The sequence below is a fragment of the Varroa destructor genome, unplaced genomic scaffold (genome assembly GCF_002443255.2).
Source record: "Varroa destructor unplaced genomic scaffold, Vdes_3.0 BEIS01000002.1, whole genome shotgun sequence".
Taxonomy (NCBI): domain Eukaryota; kingdom Metazoa; phylum Arthropoda; class Arachnida; order Mesostigmata; family Varroidae; genus Varroa; species Varroa destructor.
Genome location: NW_019211455.1, coordinates 56,465,733 through 56,489,990, shown reverse-complemented (window position 1 = coordinate 56,489,990; position 24,258 = coordinate 56,465,733). Strand labels below are relative to the sequence as shown.

General features: G+C 42.0%; 2 protein-coding genes across 27 annotated transcripts in view; one reads left to right on the top strand and one right to left on the bottom strand.

The window, feature by feature from the left end:
* Nucleotides 1–24,258, bottom strand: part of LOC111245784 (uncharacterized) — a 79,614-nt gene that overhangs the window by 33,814 nt on the left and 21,542 nt on the right. For 6 of the 26 annotated variants that reach the window (XR_015320741.1, XR_015320720.1, XR_015320738.1 and 3 more), the window contains one exon: nucleotides 9,429–9,751. The exons of 5 other annotated variants lie outside the window; for them this stretch is intronic. Coding sequence is in view for 5 of the 21 variants with exons in the window: in XM_086979741.1 (XP_086835867.1) it covers nucleotides 9,578–9,751 (174 nt within the window). In the remaining 16 variants the exon portion in view is untranslated. Of the gene's footprint in view, nucleotides 1–9,428; nucleotides 9,752–14,958; nucleotides 15,075–19,448; nucleotides 22,212–24,258 lie in introns of those variants that run through there. 15 more of the 26 variants (XR_015320724.1, XR_015320736.1, XR_015320733.1 and 12 more) reach the window with 5 other exon arrangements.
* On the top strand, nucleotides 1,579–23,852 carry LOC111245782 (monocarboxylate transporter 12-like). The gene is made up of 5 exons (XM_022794547.2): nucleotides 1,579–4,757; nucleotides 19,445–19,584; nucleotides 19,824–19,980; nucleotides 21,249–21,538; nucleotides 21,814–23,852. The coding sequence occupies exons 1-5, from the start codon at nucleotides 3,879–3,881 to the stop codon at nucleotides 22,238–22,240; spliced, it is 1,893 nt and encodes a 630-aa protein (XP_022650282.1). The 5' UTR covers nucleotides 1,579–3,878; the 3' UTR covers nucleotides 22,241–23,852.

The window sequence follows — 24,258 nt, the reverse complement described above, 5'->3', positions numbered from 1 at the left end:
TTCTGTAGTCGTAATTGCCAACTACACAATCGATCTTCTACATTCTATAACTACGAGTGATAATAAATCAAGACGGTACCCGTTGTTCCGGGAAATTTATCATAACATATTCATTGTAGATATTTGTCTAGCAAACTATAGAGAACCGAACGATTTTCTCAGATTCCAATGTAGGCGATAATCATACAAAGAAGCTCTATTTTCTCGACTCAGGTTTTGGCCACGAAGTTCCAACTATAGCATTTTCAAATGGCCTAGTCCTGCTCGGTGCCTTGAATCGACAGCTTTGCCGATGTTTGCGTTAAACTTTGCGTATCTATGTACATCACTCGACATTATTTAGTAGGAAATAGTTGGTGGATCCTTTACAGGCGTGCCGCTTACACGAATTTGTCAATTTTACAAGCTTTTTTTTTCTATGTTATTAATATCGTTACTATTGCCTACTAGTAAGGCTACCTGTTGAGACATGCCTCAGCATCGGTCGTAGTTGTCACTCCTGTATCTTCAGCCGTACACGATGTAGAGTTCATACAGCTGCTTACCCTGTAAACCACAGCCGAAACTCTGCCTAGTGACTAAAGCCTGCCATCTCTTTTTCACCCTTATCTTCGCCATTATCTCTTATGCGACACGAGCCTGTTTTGCTTTCGCCAAACTTCGGATATACATTTGAGGGTAAGGGTATGCAGTGGGCCCGCACGGAATCTCTGTCTTAGAGACGGACAGGTGGTGTCGGGGTTTCTGATGACCTATGCTACCTAGTAGGTTCAGCCTTACGTACCGTCAGCATACACTGTAAGCAGGTGTAGGGGGTGGTGTTGCCTAACAACACAATAGCGTGCATTCGTGGAAGTAAAAGACAACTCTACAATGATGGTGATGTTGCTATAACAATATAATACTGGCTATCCATACCCCGGCAGTGTCACAAGCGACGGTAAATGACAGCGAACATGCCAGGGGTAGTTGAAGGGCCGAGCAAGACGATGAGTGACTTTGCTTTGAGTGATATTGGCTTTGCGAGATCAAATTCGTTCAATCGTTTCTTTGACGACGTAGACCAACGCGGGTCGAGGAGCACCGCTATTATCGTCGCATCGCTCACGGGGCGTTTCGGCACGACCAGTCACTCTTCCACTCGCATTATTTCCCTTTTTATCCTAAACGTTTACCTCTCTCGAACTCCCTGTATCAGCCCAGATACGCGAATGCGATCACATTGCGGCGATTAAGGTAGTTGGTCCGCATAGCCTTTACCCGTTGACAATGCCTCAAGCCAACTATCATCAGTCGTTGCTGCTGCTGGTGTACACCTCTTGTCTGACATCGCAAAGAAGATATAGCAGCAGAGAGTATTGATGGCTTATTGTACAGCCGTACAACTCTTAACTGCAGTGCCTGGCTCTCTGCGCAACGACGGTTCTCGTTTTATGGTTCTGAGGGACTCGACAGTTTCATGGGCTAGTCGCGTGGGGGCGCACTTATCGCCGCAAAGGTATTGACTGTTTATGTATGCGTAGTCAGCCAACTATCAGTTTGGCGCTGTGGCAGACCGATAGGTTGAGTGGCAGGCACAACGAAGAGCCAGCCATAGGCCGCCGCGCCGCAAGCGAGCTTCTATCAGAGAAGGAATCGCTTCGAACAGCTGATCGGGCCTGGCATCGGAGATCAGGGTCGCGCCGTTTTTCAGACAGGAAGGCCGCGTGTCCATGCTTTCTTTTTTCATCGCGGTCACAGACAAAGCTAAGCAGAGGCAGCTGGCCAAGTAACCAGACGAGGTATCAACAAACCGATAGTCGATACAAATAGACAGACGCAGCGGTTAACAGAGGGTGAGTGACATCGTTTGGTGTTGTGCGATTTGGTGTCTCATTGCGTTGTGTTTGATCCGTAGGTTCTCGTCATAGTGAATGGACTATGCTCTCTAAAAGTAAAACGGCTCGATCACGTGCGTTACATTGACGGTGAACACAGTTTCGTCCTTTTGTGCAATCGATAATCGATAATACCTTACGCACAGAAGGGGGGCAGCAGCATCGGTATCAGCCTTTCGTGCTGTTGTAGACTTAAGCCAAAGCAAAAAGATTTGTGCAAGACTGTGTCGTCAACTAACGTCCCTACAGTTTGTCATTTCGCTTCGAGGATAAGGACCACTGCACGTAGTGAAAAGCCAGCTAATGCTAGCATGGCGTGATCCATCGTAACTGGTCCAAGCCGGTGGTCCACTGCGATCTGTTGGCTGTTTCTTAGCTTCCCATTTTAGAATTGCCATCGTTTGAAGGCATCGCCCATTACGGGCTTAGGTTCAGCTGTAAAATTAAAAGCTACAACAACAGCCGTAAGCTAACTATTACCCAGCAACTGAGCGTTCCGTTATAGAGTGACAGATGGCGAGTAACCAATGATGAATTCTCCAACAAACCGACTAACGGCCAATAATAGAGTTACGGTATCCGTAACAGCGTGAGGCCGTTCGTTGCAACTTTGAAGAGACGAGGGTAAGCAATGACTTGAGTCGTCGCAAGCCTTCGGCGTAAAGCCATCCACCCAAAGTTTCGGGCACTAGTCTTTGATTCATACCATTCTTATTAGTACCGTCGACAAAAAACCAGTACTGAATAGATAGCTAACAGCTCGTGTCAGAAGACGAGTGCAGCTACGCCGACGTCGGTAACTGAGCAGCGGCACAGACTCAGAACAAACTGAGTAGAAATTTTATTTCTCTGCTACTTCTATTACCCTTACTATTACTGTCGTCGTTGTGAGTGGCGAAAGAAGACACTTTGTAATAAACAGTAGGGTAAAAAGATAACGACGAGGACGCCAAGACAACAATCTGCTCAAGGCCGGGGCATCCGGCCCACGCCGATAGATATTTGTATTATCGCTCCGGTCAACTGGCAGCGCGTGCGAAAAGCCGTGTCGGTGGCGGCGGCTCCCGCCCACCGATTCTGGCCCTTGAACCTGGCCTCCACAGGACGACAGGTTGGCCTGTTCGACCTGTCCATGAGGCACAACGAGCAGCAATCTCGTTGCTCTCTTCATTGCTGTTGTCGCTCCAAAAGTCGTCTTTTTCTGCAGTGCGGCGACTCCGATCCAGCCACCGCGAGCACGGCTACCCCAGCCGCTGCTGCAGTGGCCAGGGGAGCCAAGGAAGCACCCTGGCACCTGCAAAGGTTGCGAGCGCCATTAGATTGGTCAGCAATTACAAAATCAATAAGGCGTTTTGTTTTGTCACGGCGGTCAGTGTGCACCGAACTGGACGCCGTCGAGTGGTATAAGCAGCTTCCCCGCGACCGATAGAAAGGGTTCCAGTGAATTTTTGTCTGCATTCAGCGACAGTGCAACAACACGGCGGTGTTTGCGCCCAGTAGAGTAACGAGTAGTTATTTTTCTTGTTCGTCATCATCATCGTATCTAAAACCTATACGGCAATTGTTGTTAGCAACAGCGGTATTATTGTTGTTGTTATCATCATTTCAGCAAATGTTACAGTAAACGCGAAATCACCGATGCTCAGGCAAACAGAGCCCATTGGCATTAATTACTCTTGTTGCTGTTTTGACTGTTTCGATATACAAATACCGAATGTCCTTATCGACAAATAGGGCATGTATCGCTCTTGGACCGTAGCCAAGTGCAAGTGTGGCGTGGGCAGTACCATATGACAGTGGCAGCCCTCATAGTGTCATCGTAGATAACAACGTCAATCGGACACAAGTACGCCACGAGACAGCGTTCGTCACAACATAAAAGCTAGCTCGTAGGCAGGTCGAAAAAAACTAGAAAAGTGAGAAACATTCCAAAGGCGAATAGAAACGCAGGCCGCGACGATCATTCCAGCGCTTCGTAATAACACAGTCAGAAACGTCGAAATGTGCGAGAGTCCCTCGAAGCCGCTGAAGGCAGCAACGGCACCTGCTGTCAGTGGCGTTCAAGCCCCCACAGAGCCCCCGTCTACCCCAACGACCGATGTATCAAGTCGCCGAATATCCAACGGGAGGGTCGGGCTAGTTAATAGTGCACCACCATCAAAGAGCGACGATGTGGCACATTTGACCGCAGCGCCACCTGACGGAGGATGGGGTTGGGTGGTCGTGTTCTGCTCGTTTATGGTGCACGTTCTGGCCGACGGAGTCACCTACTCATTTGGTATCTTCCACCTTGAATTTCTTGAGCATTTTAAAGAATCTAATGGACGGACAGCATGGGTCGCGTCCATTCTCGTGTCTACCACGTTCCTCTGCGGACCGCTAGCTTCTGCACTAACGAATCTGTATGGGTGTCGAGCAGTCACAATCACCGGCGCAGTGCTAGCTGCCGTAGGCCTGTTCGTATCAGCCTGGGCGCCAAATGTCACTTGTTTATATTTTTCAATTGGAGTGGTCACTGGACTGGGTCTTGGTTTTATGTACCTCCCAGCAATCGTCTCGGTAGCGATGTATTTCGAAAGGCGGCGAGCTTTTGCTACCGGAATCGCGGTATGTGGCTCAGGATGTGGGACCTTCGTTTTAGCACCAGTTATCGAGTTTCTTGTGAACTATTACGGATGGCGAGGGGCGTTGATCATCACAGCGGGGATGCTACTGCAATGTGCTGTCTTTGGGGCACTCATGCGTCCCCCATCGTACGATCAACAGCTTATGGTAGGAGGTAAATCAATTGCCGAAAGAGCAACAGACCCGATGTTGGGTGACGTCGACAACAACACGGCGCTCTACCCCAACGAAAATTTCACCTCGTCCCAACACCAAGTAAGTTGAAACAACACTTCATCCATAGATCATTACAGATTCATCCACAGATTATAGATTCATCACAGTTGCCATAGATCTACCAAAATACTTATGTAGGGTTCTTTGGAGAAAACAGATAGCGGAATGTATCGAAGACAATTAGTAACAACAGTATCAGTTCGGAGATAACCCAGTATACGTAGCCAATTTCGGCAAACCAGTTACATAAGTCCCATAGAAACAACTCCACGAGCAAGTCTTTGGATGATTTTCAAAGTCGAGGCAGTTAGTCTGAGCATATAAATATGTCATACACAGTGTCCAGATCTCCAACTACATCTTGAATTTCTATCCTCTGAAACCCGAAGGTTCGTTGAGCATATTTTCCAAATAGTGAAAAATACATGTCTGCTTTATATTTTGAGCATTTGTCGTAGATAGCGTCACTTGCTACAATATACTATGTTTGTTTACCACACCGCTCGTCGTGCTTTGCTAATTCGTTCATAGATTGCTGTGTACTGTTGAGCTTCAAGACGGATCGACGTTTAAATCACGTATATTTATAATATCTCTTCGAAATACGGTCCTCCCATCCTACGCCAGGATGTGTCACGAATAATGGAAGACCAGGGAAGCTATAAGAAACGCAACTTTCTCACATACGATTCAATTGGTTCGTTTTCAGACCGAATAATTGTCACCGATGGTAAACGGAACTTACAAGTAGTCGCTGTTATGTCTGGATAGTAAAGTTTGAAACTATTTCATGCACTGTCCATAAAATTCACTTATCTATGGGTAAACGCTGCTTACTAGAGGTTTATCTTTATTGCAAACTAGAGGCAACAAATTGCCGAGCTAGGTCTTTGAGTTGATGCGATACCCATATATGGACTAATGGCGCATTATATTGTTTACGTAAGATAGGCCTTATTGGTACATATCTGTGTTTTCATACGTGAATTTTAGGTTATTAGACATATAGAGCAACAAGTATTTAGTGTTACGCATCACACTGGCTTAAGTACAGTAGCTACCTTTATTATTAACCAGATCTATTATTGTCGGAGCTAAAAATGGCAGCTAAAAAACAAAGAAAAAAAGACTGTGCATGTTTGTAGAAGGTAATACATTCTATGCAGCAGTCATCTATAGACACATTTACTCGTGGAACTGGCCTTCGTCTAGTCTTATTATATCAATGTCCTTTTTCGTTGACAAGTAATAGTAAATATTAACAAAAAATACCCTAATCAATTGTATATGCAAGACGGAAGGATTACCGTTATCTTATGTACGCATTATAGCAGATTAAATAGTATTAAATAGTATGCTTTGAATGGGTAAATGTACGTTTACGATTATATAAGCGCAGAGCAAAAGGCTGTGAAATGCTCCTTCCTACCAATCAACGAGAGAGCTAAGCCAGTCTGCTTTGTTTTTTGTAGCAGCGGTGGGTAGCTAGTGATCGCAAAAGAACCGTTTGAACGGCTGTCTAACTGGAAGTCGCTCCGTGTGGAGTTTGGCTCTAGGGAGCGAGCCCAAACGATGGGTTGAGGAGCACGAGCGGCTCCGAAAGAATGGAAATGGCCATAAAACTAGATCATGAGGCGAATGAGGTTCGATTTAAGGATCACAGCAAGGGAGGACCGGGAAAATTTTAGACACAAGCTGCGCAAGCACTGTTTCCCGGAAGAGGTCGGCTTGCCGGAACGGGAAAGCAGGCGGGATGTTCGGGGAGTTCGTGGGTGTCAAGTGATTTCTGCTAGATGAGCTGGATGTTACATTCATATGCGTTCTTGGGTATTGTTTGGTAGACTGCGAAATAGGCACATTTCGCTTATGTTTTATTAGTCTACCTAGACCCTAGATTATATGCCGAAGGAATATGGCACTTGCAAATGGGAACATACCAAGCAAGCTGTGCTAGCTTTGCATTATACAGGCACCATCAGCCTCGACAACGAAAGTGCAGCTAGTAACACTGGTCAACTTATTTAACCTTCACAACGATTTCGTCTTCCTGGGGCGTCAATTGGCTAACCAATAGGCAGCGGTGATCAGTGTTTTGGTAGAAAGTTGGAAATTGTATGGCTTTCCAGTCAGGCAGGCACCCTGTACCATTGCAGCGCGAATAAATTACAACCCGACTTCCAGCTTTAGTGTTTTTCAAGTGTCATTAGGTCATCTAGGCGCAGAAATTGTTCAACATCCGATAAGGTCCTATATTCCATATAGAGAAATTTTGGTTAATAAAGCAGCTGCAACGTGTGGTGGCTTGCGGTAGAGTCGGGAGCATCATCTGTTAGCACAGCAACTCAGGAAAATAGGTGACCCGTTTGTTTGGGCCTATTGTCGCGGACCCGTACGAGGAACCCCCAGGCTAGGTCGAACGCCGGTAGTTATGCCATCCGCCAGTCGATCTTGCAGACAGTGAAGTCCCATCCGCCAGATGACGCGATGGTATAAAATACAGCGCAGTTAAATGCACAGGATGCAAAAGAATACCCCCCGCGAAATAGAGAGGTCTCTTCAGATAGACGTGGTCGAATTAAAATAAATGTAATACTGTAGTTTAAATATATGAATAAATACATACATTGTGTGTCTGTGGCTATAATTGGGAGGCTGTAAATTGCATGCTACTACCAGCGTACGACAAAATTAAACTAGTCCCCTTCAAAATACAATTATTGTACATTCAGTATCATCAGTACAAAACCTTACTTGAGCACGTAAGACACTGAAATCGTGCATATACATTCATTCAAATTATAGAACTATGTATAGTCTCAGTGGATTCAACGACCCTAGGCCGAACGGTATAGAAAATAGTGAAGATTTACGCACTAGTTTATATGTCAGCAGATTACATCATGAAGATGACATCGAGCAGTTTCTTTTGTAAGATTTTTATAGATTTTGTTTTTTTTTTTCTAGGATTAGGATTATATCGATCCGTTGAGCACATAAGAGATCTTGGATCGGTCAGTTTCTTAGCAGCTCGTAGAGTAAAGAATTCTCCGCTACCTTTTGACCAATAAATGATTTTTATTTAAAAGTTTAACATTCTACAAACATCGTCGTCTGTCGAAAGTATGTTTCAATGCCGCAGATAGTTTGTTGCATTCACACGATACATTAGCAACACTTTGACAAAATTGGTCATTTGACCATTTTGGCGATCAACTCTGGTTACTTTTGTGAAACACGGTAGAGGTTTCTATCGTTCTAAGTGGCAACTTTTGCCCTATGGAGACCGTTTTTGATACAAGCGATATGTTAACATGCCAATCTAAATGTGATGCACTCTTGTTAAAGGAAAGAAAGTGAGCGAATAGATTCGCTTTTTACTCTAATTAACCGCCCCTTCTGCCAGGCACAGGGACAAATAGGAAATTATGGTATTCCTTGGATAAAAAATCGTCTCTTTCAGCTTCTGCTATCGTTTCGCTGAGATAGCTTGCCGCTTTAATTCAACCAGAGTATCAGTTATCTCTCGCCTCGCCCGATCCTGTACATGAATCTAGATATCTGTAGAATTTTGCTAAGGAAAAGGGCAAGTATAAACACTCAGAGATGGTAATTCGAGTTTGCGTCCCGATTTAATCTCAAATTAGACGCATCATCAGCTTCCCGCGTTACGTTTTCAAACGAGGAATAAATAAAGAGACTTCAAGAAGAACTAATTAAAACAATGACGGCCAAGCCACATTAACTCTTCTTGATAGACGCCATCCATCACGGACGGTTAGACCCCAGCCAACGACAGCATTGACATCGTGAAGTGTTTCGTTAGACGGTTGAGCCTGAATAGCGGACAGGCGAATATGGCTGCGAGTAAGTTGACATTTTAGTTTGTTTGCATAATAACTCAATGCCTTTTGCTTTGCCTCTCCCACATGCACGCAACAAAACTGTATTCGTGCGCGATACTATATCGTATAGCATTATGGCCTTTTACTAAGCCGACAAAGGTCTGGTTTATGTGCTTTTGTCTTGTTTGGGTTCTAAATGCGTCAAGTAATACCCATCGCTCCGGTGACAACAAGCACAATATAAACAAGCCAACAATTGTAGCTATCCCGCTGCGTCGTGCGGGTCTTGTTTTTCATTTCACCGTATGCATTTTCTATGCATGTTGATGGGGCATGGACTGCAGGTTATATGGCGAACTTTATACATATGTGCACTGGGACTGCCAGCGGCCTGGGTCGTGCTTATTGAACTCAGGCATTTAACAACGGCAAGCTGGCCAGAATCGGGCCGGCCTCGATTCAATGATCAATCTCCAAAAAAGGCTACACCGAGTATTGTTTATTAGCCAGGTCGATACAATATCATACATTAGACATTATGAACGCGAGTCGAAATCCTCGTTCCAACTCAGCAGCAAATAGTAACCATCGAAATTACGTTGCGACACACTAGAAACCGACGCATTGCCTGTCTCGTTTGTAATACTCACAGGTAGACCATACGAGGTTAAAAATGGCGTCACCTTCTGACAATCTGATATGCAATAGTCGATCCAATTTGTATATGTATAGGGAGAGTTCGTCATATATGAAAAGATGTCGACACTTTAGATTAAGCCTACCAACATTACATAGATACGAGAATTTACGTTCGGTATTATAACTCGATTGATATCTTAGTATATAAGCATTTCACGACCCTGAATAGTTGTCTGTATAATGTCTATTTATTAAAGACATAATTCAACATACAGGAATTGATCGTTCTTGCACCTTTAGCTCACAAGCTATATCCTATACCACTTATGTAGTTAAACTCAGCTGAGAGCTAGAGTCAGCTTGAGCTGTGGAGACGACCTACAAGTTTTGATAAAATGGCCTTCGTTTCGAGAGCACCGGCGGACTCGGAGTAGATTTATCGGTGTAAATTTGCGCCCATAGAATTTCAGTTGTTAACTGTAGCTGTCTTCGTATTCTAAAGGGCACGCTCCAAATGTCATAGATCCAACGTTGTTCCTGTTCTGGTATCACCTGTGATCAGAAGGGAAGAATGTGCGGAAAGCTAATCTCCATTTATATATGATATCATGTATGAGAACTGACAAAAAGTACGTTTAACAATATCGCGCACGTATTTTCGTTAGCTGTCGAAAAATATTCGGTAACCTGTGGAGGTACTACTAGAGTTATTCAGATGAGCTGATCTGAAATACAAATAAGACAAGATATTCTATACAATATGTCCTGCTCCATCGTCTACTGCTCCAATTACCGAATCCCAGCAGGCTGATCTTTAGCTCCATTCTGGCGGTTCAGGTCCACTGCGCCGTATACTGACCTGAGTCACGATTTTTGTGGGTAAATAGATCATACCACCAACCAGCCAATTACATTGTCTAAAATGAGCACGCAATTGATATGATTGCTAGGGCAGGCCTAATGCATTTTACCTAGTGATGTGATTGTTCGATGATGATGAAGATATATTCTAAGTTTATATCCTAATTGTAAAATACGTTTACGTTCATTTGCCGATTAACGAAAACGATACAATTTTATTATTTATATATATATATATTTATCCCGCTCATTTTTAACCTGAGTAATGTCGAAGAGTAAAATAATAAAGGCTATATAAAGACATCCTTTTTTCCGTGGTTTCTTAGCTCAACTCTAGTAGAAGGCCCCTATTTTTTGCTGGCCACAATTGTACAACAGCGTAATCTCCGTACCATATCAAGTGTTTCACTGATAACTGTGCGTTCCTAGCTACACGTCCCGCAAAGCTCTACGCTACACTACCAAAAGAAATAAGCCTTTGCCAAAACGATTCCGGTAACACCATTCAATGGCAAGTTCGGCTTAACTCAAAGCCGATTGACCGTAGAATTCTAGCAGTCATTGTGTAGATATGTCGTGGGCGGTTAGGAATAACCTTAATAGTGCTAGGGGAGCGAGAAGCAACTTTCGTTGAAGGCGGACGGTACCAGGCCTGTACGTGGGAGGCCAATGATGACTGTCATCTCGTTTCGTGAACAGCCACGCTAAATGGGTGTACACGATGATTTCGGACAAGCTATCTGGGCTACGTTCACCCATTAGCTGACCTAGCATAGCATTCAGGTTTGAAGTGTATAGATTTCCTGCCATCGGTGCAGATTTCCAGTTAGTTGATAGCCTATATTTCATATACGATGGCAGGAACGATAAGCATGAGGAATCCGAGCTTAGCAGGAGAAGCTCGCAAGCCTATAGCTTCCAGTATAATTGTTTCCAGGTGACTGAATTCAATGAACAACAAATACTGGGTGAGTTTGTTATGGGCAAGCTGGCTATTACGTGCACGGTTAAGTATGGTGGTTTCGTATCAGAATATGCTCACTAATTCTCAAGCTATTGTTTTTACGCTTATTTCAGTAAGATCTGACAATTTATTATGTTATTGACTTGGGATAAGCATAATTTTCTCGCTATCCAATCAGAATTAGATTATAGGTGACGCTTGTGTGAAATATCGCTTTTTCAATAGTACTCAATGTATTTAAATCTGTTCATTTAACTAACGGCCGCGGTGAAGGCACGCTCGTGCACGCGCACTAGATCACCGTCGTCTTCGCTGAGTATGTCTACGCTCATAGCCAATAGCAGTGCTACCCATCTAACAACGGATGGATATCCAACGAAATTGACTAAAACTATTTAGCCGGACCTGCGGTTCGTGAACAAATATAAAACACTAGCCGAAAATTAGATCTGAACTGTTTTAATGGATAACATCTGCTAGTGCCATAACGACATGTATATAAAAGGAACAATTTCTGACAGAGATTAAAAAGACAGATGATTAAATGTAATCGTGACATTTTTTCCACTGAAACTGAATTAGTAGCATTAAAAGAGTTCTACAGTCTGATGATGCAAGACTTAGGCTGAAGCCCTCTCCATTTTTGCCGTGCAGCCAAATATGTCAGTGGTATGACATTGTCATGATGGAAGAGAACTGTTTACTAGCTCTGGTCGATTTGCTATGATCGGGCTCTTCGTTGACACTAGAGGTTTAGATCAATCGTTTTCCAGGTGGCAACAACCAACACTATTCCACTAATAGTTCTTTGAGTCAATCTGCGCTTTACCCCATATTGTAGAGTAATTTTTTCTCGCATTTTAATAACGTATGTAATCTCATCATCGTTTAATCACCCGTGCCCATCCGCTCTAGGAATGATTTTTGTGAAATTTTGCGGATTAAGATATAACCGAGTAATTTTTTTCATATCAGTTCGTGTGCTGCCCAAACACTGATACATTTTGTTTGTAGTCAGTTTTCTCCAAATTGTGCAATACTGCTGCGTAATGGATGTGTAGGTTCCTTTGCGGTATCAGGCCTGCTCACGTGTCCGTCTTGATAACTTTTTCCGTAATTGGAATCGAAATTTTTACAATAGAACGGACAGAACTATCTTTGAGCTGTGTGTTTCGATACCACATCTTGAGCACGACGAGTACAGTATACTATGGGTCTGAATAGCATTCGCCGATACGGAGTTATAGAACAGAGTAGATTTTCCCAGAAACGTTATGTGTTTATGTCTGAATGGAAACATTCGAACAATTCTATTGCATTATTTTGTTATTATTGTCATTCAGCTTTCAAGTAACACTTGATGCAACCGATAGCTGCTTCGTCTTAAAAAAGAAAAAAATGAATAAGGCTAAACGTAGAGTCATTCGGCTACCCTGATACCAGAAGCAAGCTATAGGGCAACAGTGTTTCGCGCGGCATAGAAATTGTTGTCTATCCACCTCCAGCACAGGCAGAGTTGGAAGACCCGCACATATCCGAGAAGTCCGAAGTCTAGAACTGGTTACTTATCATTAACGCAGTATCGAGGATTCCAGATCAGCTCGTTCGGGTGTGCATATGTACTAGTTGGGTTTTGTAGCTATTGGAGCTAAAATAAGTTATCTCCTGCACTGTGCGGCTCTGTCGTCGCAGTGACAATGATGATATGATAGCAGATTAGGGGGTTTCTTAAGCCAATTACGCTGTTAAATGCTTCCTGTTATTATTCTTAGGACACGCATTCGATAGTAATGTTTGAGCAGTGCTGAAGTACATTTTTGTTTTTTCTTTTACCGGCTTTATCCGATTGGATATCCCCCCCTATCCGTTCTTAAAATACTCTGTAAATATTGCAATACGATCAATCAATTGCTCCAGGCATGTCATTCACCACCGTTTTTTCTCTAATTAAAGCCGAATAATAATGATGTAAATAATAACATGACAAGAAGCTTTTCCATACTTGAAGCAAGTCAGGATAGTTGGTGACTGCGACGTCTGCCCGTGCCCGACAAATATATAATAGCGTCTCCCATAGCCAGCAGCGTCAAAGAAGTCCCGGTCTGCTCTTCTATATCAAGTAAGGCCTATTTTCAAAACCCTTAAAGTGAGAATCCGTTTATGCTGCTCTCAACTATTGAATTATTTTACGCTTAGTCTGTACCTTCTTTGTCACGAAAGCATTAAACGCAAACTCATTTCGATATGTTAACAAGTTTAAGATGTTTAGTATCAGGCCCAACTTCTCATAAACGGCAAACGTCACTGTTGGAATTGTCAACTTGTTAGTAATAGTATACTATGGTAAAGTTTCAAGTAAACATATTGTTACAAGATTAGTTCCGACTCGAGCGATTTTAGCTATTCTTATGAAAAGTACAAGCTGTGGCACGTCTACTGTTTGAAGCCAAATTCTGTGTTTCAGATGTTGACTGCTTAACGTATTTTCCGCAGCGTCACTTCCAAAGCAGATTTCGTTATCAGTATATTTTCTTTACCTTTCTATATCAGTAATTCATGTCGGTTCACCTTCGAACGGACATGCCCAGTATAACGTCTCAAAATAACACATGTTCGTATAGATATAATTTCCAAATATAATCACAATAGACTACTAGACTGCTACACATGTCCGCCAGGTGACTCGAAACGGCAGACGCAGGCGCGAACCGTAGCACGCAATCGTATTATATATATATATATAATAAATGACCACAACTCACCCAGGTGAGGTTGAGCGCTTGCTTTGTTTTATGTTATCTCCATAGATTGGTTTGGAGTTTCGCTCACTAGATGGCGCAGTGATACGTTATGCACCGGATTTTTTTAGGGCCAAGGTGTATGTACACACGCATTGCTGTTCTATTGATTGGGCTATGGTGAGTTCATTAATATAACTAAATCTAAATAGTGGAGATAAACCTGACTCGCAGTTTCAACAACAACTTTGAAATGTATATACATAATTAGGTTTGTTGCTTTTACGAGCGCGCTTGCTCGATCAGCAATTAAAAACAAGTTAATTGTTTTTTCCACTATTCAGCCAGAGGATCGAACGGTATACAACGGCAAATTTTGCCGCTTGAAGAAAAAGCATTTATTCGTAGCTTGCTTTAAATATTATCTTATAAATCAATCTATTTCACGACCTTAGAGACATTCTCCTAGCGTTCAAAGTATAGGATACGCGAAACGAACATCGAGTACGATGACCTTTATCCGAATGAGTAACTGACAACGTTGCGCGCTTCGTTGGCCTGACCAACAATGTCAACCTTGATATAAAGTCGCGCTCTTTGATTGTTTAACTAAAGATAGATCATAGATATCGCTTTTTAAGCTTGAGGTTACAAACTGCCCTATCGGGGCAACAGTATATAGTGATGTAAGGCTCATTTGGTCACAATATTTTATAATTCCTACTACTGTTATTAACAGTAACACCATCATCATATTCACAACGAAGCGTATAAAGCAGTGCTTAGCTGGATATACTTAATGGGTTGCGGAAAGGTCATTTTAGAAAATAATTAGTACACCCATAAGTGTACAAAATAGGAAGAGATGTTAGTCACTTGTGGTCGTGATGTTATTTGTCGCTATTGTCTCTGGCTGTATTATTTGCCGTTTTTTAGATATTCGAAAATTACAATAGGATTCCCGTGACGTCGCAATCTTTTGAGCAGTCTGTCGGCTTGGTAATCCCTACGCATCTGATTGCTCACATTTCTTAATATATATAATCAAGGAAAAGCCTGCTGCTAATCTCCACCGAAGATAGTAAAATAGGTATATCTATATCCGATTTAATTTGGCTCTACGAATTCGCCCATTTATTGTATCGAAGTTGACAGACGAAGTTATCTTTACAAATTACAATAGATTAAAAGAAAACCTGAATGGACTCGACGTAGGGCTCACTGAGTTGTCGACCACAGGCAGGGTATCGCGCAGGGTTCTAACAGCAGATTGGAGTTGCCTTACTTCTACTCGCCACTCCTTTCTGAAAAGCTTCGATAACGTACACAAATTGTCCGTGTGTTTATGTATACTTAGTCAACATTTAGAGTACACCTATTACGTCTAAATTTAACGTAACGCAACCCCTTTCCCCCCCCGTGACGTGACTTTTCAATAGTATCAAAACAAGTACCGTACATAGCACTGCTCATGCACTCAAAGGCTAACTGCTATGGGCCACCGGTTGGTATTCACAGGGAGAGTTTTCAAGCTAAATAAGCAAAGCAATATCTGCCGAATCCGCTACTGCTATGGATAGGTTTTTTCTTCGATTCCTGGCTAGTGGTTGTAGCTTTGTTTTATCGATACAAATCTTCGATCTATCGATCAAATCGATACTTTATTTATTATTATTTATCGATATTGTTGCAGTTATTGTTTTTTCCAGTTCCACGTAATCGTCTCCGCAAATTCAGCGGCAGAGACTCGATACGAAAAAGCTCCTTGCTTTCTGCACCTTGGTCCGATTCGAAGAGCTTGAAAAAAGTTATCTGGCACCTGAATGAACGCTAGATCACGCTATTCCGTAAGCATAACACTAACAGACGAAAAACTATGAATTAATCATCACGCCTTTTAATTTATCTTTATTACACAATCAACGTATGAGCGAATAGTATGTCTACTAGTCAAGGATTTCTCTGATCATAAAATGGCCTAACGGTACCGGCGATATTGTGTTAATCGAACGCGACACGATATCTACAATATAGAGATCATTCGGTCGCTTTATATAGACACTATTGCCAGCGCAAAAAATATATTCAACCACACCTCCGAGAAAGTGTTTCCACACGACGGCGCCATTTTGGTAGATCATCAATTCCTCAATGCTTTTGCAAATGATCACAGCGTCATCATAGACACCAACCAGTTCGATGTTTGCAATTGGGATTGGCGTCTCATTTTTTATATTGCCTTTTCCGTCGCCGGTGCAAATTATAGTCTGTTTGTCCTTATTCTCATAAACGAATCGAAATGAATTGCTCTCCTGTTCGATGACTGCTAGATCACACACTTTTGCTTTCGTTTGGCACAATCTACTAAAGCCCTCGATATTCAGCTCGTAGATTTCATTCTCGTGCCACGTATATACTCGGCCTTTTCGTAGAATTAACTTCTCGCACCAAGCCCTCCAGTCAAACGGCAACACGAAGGTTCGCAGCTGTTCAGCAGTAATCAGGTCAAATACCATGATCTCATTTGGCTTGATAATGTATACTTCATTACCAGTTATGCAGGCACTATCGCTTTTGACCAACTTTTCAACTATCGCTGCTGGGAGCTCGGCACCGGCAAAGCCTCCATGTATAACCTGCAGCACCTGATTTTCGCTAATTAGAAGCGGAATTGTTTGCAGTCTGCTACATTTTGGAATCTGAATGTTCTCGATCGTTAGCTTCGGCGCGACTTCCAAAGGAGTGCGCATCACGATACGCGCAACGAGATCGCAGACGCGAGCGCCGTCAATTCCCTGTTTTTTGGCCCAATCAAATATGGTTTGAATAAGTCGCACTTGGTCCTGAAAGTCAATAGCTATAGGAAATATATCTATAAAACGACGCATCTCTTCGAAACCTCGATTTAGGAATAACTCGTCCTTCATCAGACAGTCGCGGATATTGCTACGAAAAAATTCCTTCAGGAGCATGCGAAGCTCGTCGAGCTGAAATGTATCCGCGGCTGCGTACAACTCCACCAGTTCGTGGATTTCAACGGCGTTGATACGCGTCGTGTAGATAAACTCGATAATTAAATCGAGAATACGGCCTTTAACAGCTACCGGTACGGGCGCAAGTATGTCATTACTAACAATGATAATCTGGCGAAGAAACGGAGAGGCAGCCTGAAGGACGTCTCTGTGAACGATTTTAACGGTTACTCCATCTCGACAAAGCAATCTAACAGGGTTGGTAATTGTGTCCCCACTGATTACCATGCTGTAAAGTTTATCCCCTAGAACGGGACCGCCTTTTATGGTAATTGGGGTACGCATATTGATGCAACCTTTTTTTGGCGCGAACTTGTACTGTATTATATATAAATCCACTGCCAGAACTTCTTGATGAAACCTCAACCTCACGTTATAGACTTCGACTGGTTGTGCTGATGGCCATGTAGGGCACGGATGTTTCACATAAGCAATGTATCCTTCCTTTATGTGTAGTGTGGCTTCAAAACGTTTATTGCGATCCTATTGTCCAAAGCTTAGACTGTCAAGGTCGAGGGTCTGCTTCCTAATAAGGTCTTTAATCAGCTGACTTTTCCATGCAACACTCGTCAATCTTTTATTGTCGAATACATACTCGGTCTCTAATAGTAGCACCTCTCGTGTTCACACTCACCGAGCAGTTCTTGCTTGAAGCTATATAAAGTTTACAGTGTCGTACAGTGTATTCCCAAGATAATTCTACGGGCACTCACATCACCTGTGTACAACGGGTGATAAGTATGAAATTCGTCATTGGTCACAACTGACGGCCGGCAGTAGGTGCTCGTTTTAGTACGCATATTTTTAAATGGTAGAGGAAAATTGAGAATGCTAAACTTCTATATCAAAAAACCGCATAAACACGCCGTCAAGATTGGCCTTATTTGCTGGGGCTGATAACGTAGCCCTCAGCGTATATATAAAGCAGCCTGCCTGCACCCGTAGAAAGTAACTGTGAGTTGGTTGCAATTCTGAACCCTCAATGGTTCTGTTTATCCTCAAAAACCATGACTGCTTTAAGAATGAGAAATGGCAGTATATTGTAACCTTTCCTGTATAGTATAGACTCCAGTAATACATTAGAAAACAGATATTTGACCCTAGATTTGTGTGTGTTGTGTGCCGAATACAATTGAAATTAATCAAAGTAAAATTAAAATATTTAAATTCTTTAAATGAACCACCGTTTAACGGCGCACGAAGCCAAAATAATAAAGTCCCTTTTGAACTGAGAGGCTCTATTTTCATTTTTTAGCGTGCTCATGATTGTCGTAGCTTTTACCTGATGGGCATTTCAAGGCTTCCTAACGCACCAGCACGGTCTTTAGTGATACGTTCATTTCATTCAGTTCTCGATGACAGACGCCCGCTTGTTTCTCGTAAGGTACGTGTGGCCGCTTCGAAAAGCCGCTTTGGGATGATCAAACGCCCACTGGCAACTTTGAACACTCGGCCCCTGGTTGCTAATGGCAGGCCCTATGTCGCAGTACCCTGGGTTCATCGATCGCCCGCGGAAAAAAGCGACGGCCATCCCTTGGCGATAAAATTTCTGTAGAAAGGACATTTGTAATTGTATTTTGTGGGTCACGGTCCGTATGCATTTTTCTTTGTCAAGTTTGTTGAGTTAACACGGAAATGCAGACAACGACGCAGAATGCTTTCGCAAAGTTCATTTGAACTGGACTTGTCGATTTTTCAAAAACTGCTCACGTTGATTTGGAGAACCTGTGTCAAAACAGCGTTCTCAAAGGGTGGCGCACGTGATTTCAGAAGTGCGATCCGTATAGGTGTTGTTCGTTAGCCCTAGATAACGGGAGCAGCACAGCTGTTAAGAATATTCCGTTCCGCTAAATACTTGTTTACAGTAACTATGTTATTCTAAATCACAGGGCTTCTGATAACGAAGTCCCGGAGATCACAAGTTATTCCTTTTCGGCCCTATAAAAGCCTAAATGTCTAATTTTTTCTCGGATTCCTGATTTCCTTGAAGATTTCAGGACGTTAATACGTTTTAGTAGTTTTTTCGATACATGCCCATTCGGCACGCGTGGACTTGACCGTGTCGGGGCCCATGTGTTAACAGCAGTAGGCGGTTCAGTTTGTTTTAAATTCAAAAGCTCAACTGAGGCAATTTCAATGATTGATCGGTTATGTCTAGTTTGTAAAAAAATAAAACTAGGACTAAGGGAAAATGCAAAGATCGAGGTCGACATAAAAGCCTAAATGTGTACATCATAGAATATTATGTTCATATATTTCAGTACTTAGTCAGGCGTTTACTTTTTTTTTTCTTCTTCTAATATTTAAGTGGTTTGTTAGCTTAATAGAAAGTATTGATTTATATTGTATACGAGTTCCACATAGCTTATCATTACACAAAGCCTCATATATATGGTACTGACAACTAGAATGGCTTTCGAAATGCTTGAACCCTATTTACTATAAGGTAGGAATTGTATCGTCCGATTCAGTAAGAGGCAAAATTCCTTATGTAAATAGCGATTAGCTTCCTATCAGCTCATTAGTGGATTAGTCATTTTCTCACTAGGCCAGCTGGCTATTAAAGGGAGTCCATAGAGCTACCAAGTGGCCTTTATATAGGGTTGGCCGCGACTCATTAATAGAATTTCTGTACCTGTTTTCATTTCAGATACCTTGTAAGGACGTTAAGGAGCCGGTTCCAGACATTCGTGAGATTTTAGAGTTAGAAGCGTCCGACAGGCTCCTTAAGCCGGATGATGCTTTCGGCACGTTGCAACTGCTTGACTCCAAGGATAAGCTTCACCACAAGTACGAAAAGAATGAATTTTTATTATATGCGCTATAATACCGCATACATTATCTCCTATTCGATAGATGTATATTTAATATATGCTGTGTACGCTAAATCAAAATTTCTATTTAGGCACGTCCTTTGTTCTAATATCATTTACAGTGACAACGCGCATAGATTGTAGATTTATCCAACGGCATGACTTGTCGTCCCTGAGCGCATTAGCTTAGAGATTCAACTTCGCTTGGTCTTTCAGATCGGTATGCCACCTTTCTGTTAACTCGGAGCAAGAGCTTGTCTTAATCCGAACGCCATCAGTCGATCGTCAACTCTATCTTGAACGAGAGAACATCTCGTGTATGCAGGCGAACAATTACGCTTCACTGAAAAAACGTCTTAGCCACACGAGCCAAGTATGTATAATAAGCTACCCTGGCGATATCATTATTTATTTTTGATTACTATTTATTTCGATATAATTATAAACTTCACTAAAGTATACCGTATATGAGCATTGTCAAGTTGCTTATATATCTGCTACACGAAAAAATCGAAGCCGAAAAATATACCATACCCAAGCTATCGACCATACATTCTCATCCAGGTATTATTACTATGTATATTGTCTCGCATCTTTACTACTCGTACGTCTATGAACTCACACCTTACTCGATTTCATGTGGTGATAGCAGTAACCCGACGTCATTGGTTTAATGACCAGCAAAAACGCCTATCAATCCTAATGTGTCCTTAAATAACAGGCCACGTCGGCCGTGTCCCTTCCATTTCACTCGAGATTTGCTAAGTTTACGTGAAGTTAAACTTTTCTTCAGGACTAGCTGACAGCTGGCACTGAATTATCACTGTTACGGCCCCAGCACTAAGGTAGCAGCGATACATGTGGTCTTTATAATAATAGCACAAATAGAGTTACTATTAATAAAACCATTATTCAAGCCGCTAAAACACTGTATATTTATTGACAGTATCCCTTCGTGCAGCAAATGAGGCTGAGAGAGTTCTATGAGTTCTAAGAGAAATTTACTTGAATTTGTACAATTTTTTGTCGGATCCCACGACTCTACAACACGGTTACCTTGAAACTGTAATGTATTTGGCTGATGGATAGTGGAATGAAGCATTCGTATATTGATCTTTTGTTCAAATGATTGTTTCCTTCGTTTTCCTTACCCTTTATTCCTGTCTTTTTAAGGCCTGCTAAAGACCTATTCTGCTTCATTATTTTTAGTTCATCAACAAAGATATGGTTCGACAGTATCTTTTCACCTGATCTGGCTGTCAGCAGTCTTGACTCGTATGCAATACCCCATACACCTAACAATGAAACAGTCTTAAAAGAGCTGTTGTAATTGCGGGGCCTTTCGTCTGTTACCTAACCCTGTTACTACAAAAGCAATAACTTAGATTCTTTTCAAACGAAACGTATTTGTGGAAGCCCAATTAACCGCTTCCTTGCTATTTCCTAATCCGCTCACGCGACTCTATGTCTTATTATAAAGCGGTTGTATCGACAAATGGCTGCTTAAAAGGATCTAGGACAAGGGGGTCTACCAAACTATTCGGAGCTTGTCTCCGTAGTGTTTCGTAGACGTTGTGCTTTATCAGCCCAATATTTTATTATACAATAAATCATGTTGAATCTGAATTTTCTCATTTGTAGCCGTCGCTATCGGTCCATTCGGTTCAAACGCGCAATCAGCGGAGCCCTCACAAACAATTCGCATCGTTTATCAAGACAATCGCTGACTCCATTGACCTCGCGTTGCTACTTCGTTCTCCAGTCTTTATACTCTTTGCACTTTCCAATTTTTTTACCTCGATAGGCTTCAACGTACCCTATGTCTATATTAAGGATGTGGCGCGTCGCAAACTGGCGGTCGAAGACTCAAAGGCACCTCTTCTACTCAGCATGATCGGTCTTAGCAATACAGCATCTAGAATACTTCTCGGGTTAGTATTCATAGATAAGACTATTTAATGAGTTCCACTCTAAGCTTCGTAGTACCACTAGGACTATAGTGGATTATGAGTAGAACGAGGACGGGTGAACTAAATGCTGTGTCAAGGATTATCGAAGGTAGATATGTGTCATTTATTCAGAATTTCGTTATGAGATCTACCTTGTTTCGTTGAACAGTTGAATCCTTATATAAATAACGTTAACGATTTGCTGTCAACAACTAGCAGGCCATCCCTCTGTTTCCTTTTGTGGTTTCCTTCAACAGGTACTTATCGGACAAAAAGTTTGTAAACCGGATTTTCTTATACAACGCGTGTATCGGAACATGCGGCATTGTTACAGCGTTATCGGTGTTTTGCACAAATTACGTGCAGTTGTCTCTTTATTGCCTTACGTTTGGCGCAACGTCGGGTGCGTTTATTTCGTTGACATCGGTAATTCTTGTCGATCTATTGGGACTCAAGAAGCTCAACAATGCTTTCGGCTTAATGTTGCTATTCGAAGGAGTAGCATGCCTCATTGGGCCTCCACTAACCGGGTCCTTCTACGACTGGGCTGGTTCATATGATTGGGGTTTCGTATTTTCGGGTGTAGTGATCGCACTTGGCGGTGTAATGTTATGCCTTATACCCTGCGTACGAACCAGTCGATCAGCGTTGCCCACTGAAAAAGAATCATCGATGGTTGCATAAACGAAGTGAGTTGAATCAAGCTAGCTAGAAACAAAATGAATCCGGCAGATTAACATATCCATATATTTATGCCGTCTCATTCGCGTCCCGTCTAAATATATCAACTATGCTGACTCCGTTGTTGCGGCCTGCTGCGGCAATTTCCCAAAACGATCTCAACAGAGATCCATTTCGCAGAAGTGAAACAGTTACTTCTTATTGCTGCCATGCTATGAATCCATGGTTTAATTATCCGAACTTATCAAGTTACCGAATCTGCCTGACTGCCGGTACAGACATGGCCTAGCAGAGAGATGCTAGATGCCACCTGGCTTCTGGTAGAAGCTGATGATAACGAATGAATTGGACAGAAATGTGCACTAGATAGCGCCACAGTGTATAAATATAATAATAGTTTGATGTAAGCAAAAAAAAAAAAATGGTAGGTAGCGATGATGAGTTTACATCGTACAAGTACCGTGTGATAAATCCCGTATGATATCGGTCTGCGCCCATTCGGTACTATATCTGCTCTCGTGATAACTGTAATTGTCTTTATATATAATGGCTATAAGTTATTATGGTTAACACTCATATCTATATTAGTTACGGACGATACCTTATCGCCCCTAATCAGTCAACCTACCCATTTGCTACTAAATTACATATGTTCGACGCTTCGCTACCTAGTGATGGATTTCTATTCGTCGCCTGGTTATTTTTAACCGCCTGTACATCGAAGCACAGACGCATTCAGCCAAAAACCGTTTATTTACATATAAAAAAAATGATCAATCGATTCACTACCCAAAAAAACGTTTCGTGGGGAGCGAGCTATAGCCCACACAACTAGCCGCAACGTGATCCTGTACACTTATTTAAGCGATAGCAGACAGAGCTGGGCACGTCAAGCCATATTTGAATTGTTAGTTAGTTTATTAAGCTCATCTTCGATACGAGGAATACTATGAGCAAAGAAAAGATAGAATTAGTAACTCAAGTGCCAACAAAACGGCAACACAAAAGGCAAAGCCTAAAACAAAACGACCTTGTAGAAAGTATTTCAACAGGCTTTGAACATTGTGGAGATGAGAATAGATCACAACTGAATCACCTCCAGCAGAGAAGTATAACAAAGTACGTCATGTTTTGTATGTTGTATGCGACTGGATGGAGCAGTGCTATCGATAGGAGGCCGATGGTAGAACGTTAAAAAAAAATCCTGTGTTACAGGTAACAGACAGTTGTTATAATACATAGTGGACACCCAACAAAGTATAGTCATGACAACGGTATCAGAACAGGAAAGCTACATGGAAGGCATACAGGTAACCGCAAAATTTTTGCGTGGCAAGCAGAACACATGGCGCCAGCCAATAATCTTAGTAAAGGTTACATACAAACGACAAATTAGGTTTAGTAATCGCCTGTTTCTTCGTATTTAGAAATGACTCAACAGTTATTTTCCCAAGATACCAGCGCATATATACATATATATAATTAAGAACTTGTATTCAGATGCGAAAGCGGAACGACTAATTGAGATGTTGGATTGAGCGATTACCAAAAACAGCGAGATTGCCAATGTTCTAGATAAAATCAATGACAAAAATATAGATACATTATTTCACAACACTTCTCGTTATATATTATCATCAATAGCGTAAGAAAATTCCCTCTAGCGTGTATGTACATACAGAACGAAAATTAAGAAAAAAACTTAATATAATAAATCAAAAGCTATGTATATATATATATATATATATATATATATATATATATATATATATTTGATCGACTGGATATTTTTTTTAACCGTTTTTAAACACGCTTTTGCCATAGACCACTATAGATACGTGCATAGAGATATTCGAGTCACCCTTTTCAACGAAGATCATTTAACACGGTAACCGTTAGAGCATAATCTATTGTCGTCAAAGGCTGATGTCGCTTAAACTGCATTTCTATGTGCTTCTAGTTGCATTTTGAGCAAGGAAAAAGACAAGCTTCTCAATGACCATTTTGCCCAATATGATTCG

What these genes read in the sequence shown, in the direction of transcription:
- LOC111245782 (XM_022794547.2), top strand. Translation starts at nt 3,879, where the DNA reads ATGTGCGAGAGTCCCTCGAAGCCGCTGAAGGCAGCAACGGCACCTGCT. An exon ending in TCACCTCGTCCCAACACCAA is followed by an intron (nt 4,758 to 19,444) that starts GTAAGTTGAAAC and finishes TTTTCATTTCAG; the next exon opens with ATACCTTGTAAGGACGTTAA. An exon ending in GCATCTAGAATACTTCTCGG is followed by an intron (nt 21,539 to 21,813) that starts GTTAGTATTCAT and finishes TTCCTTCAACAG; the next exon opens with GTACTTATCGGACAAAAAGT.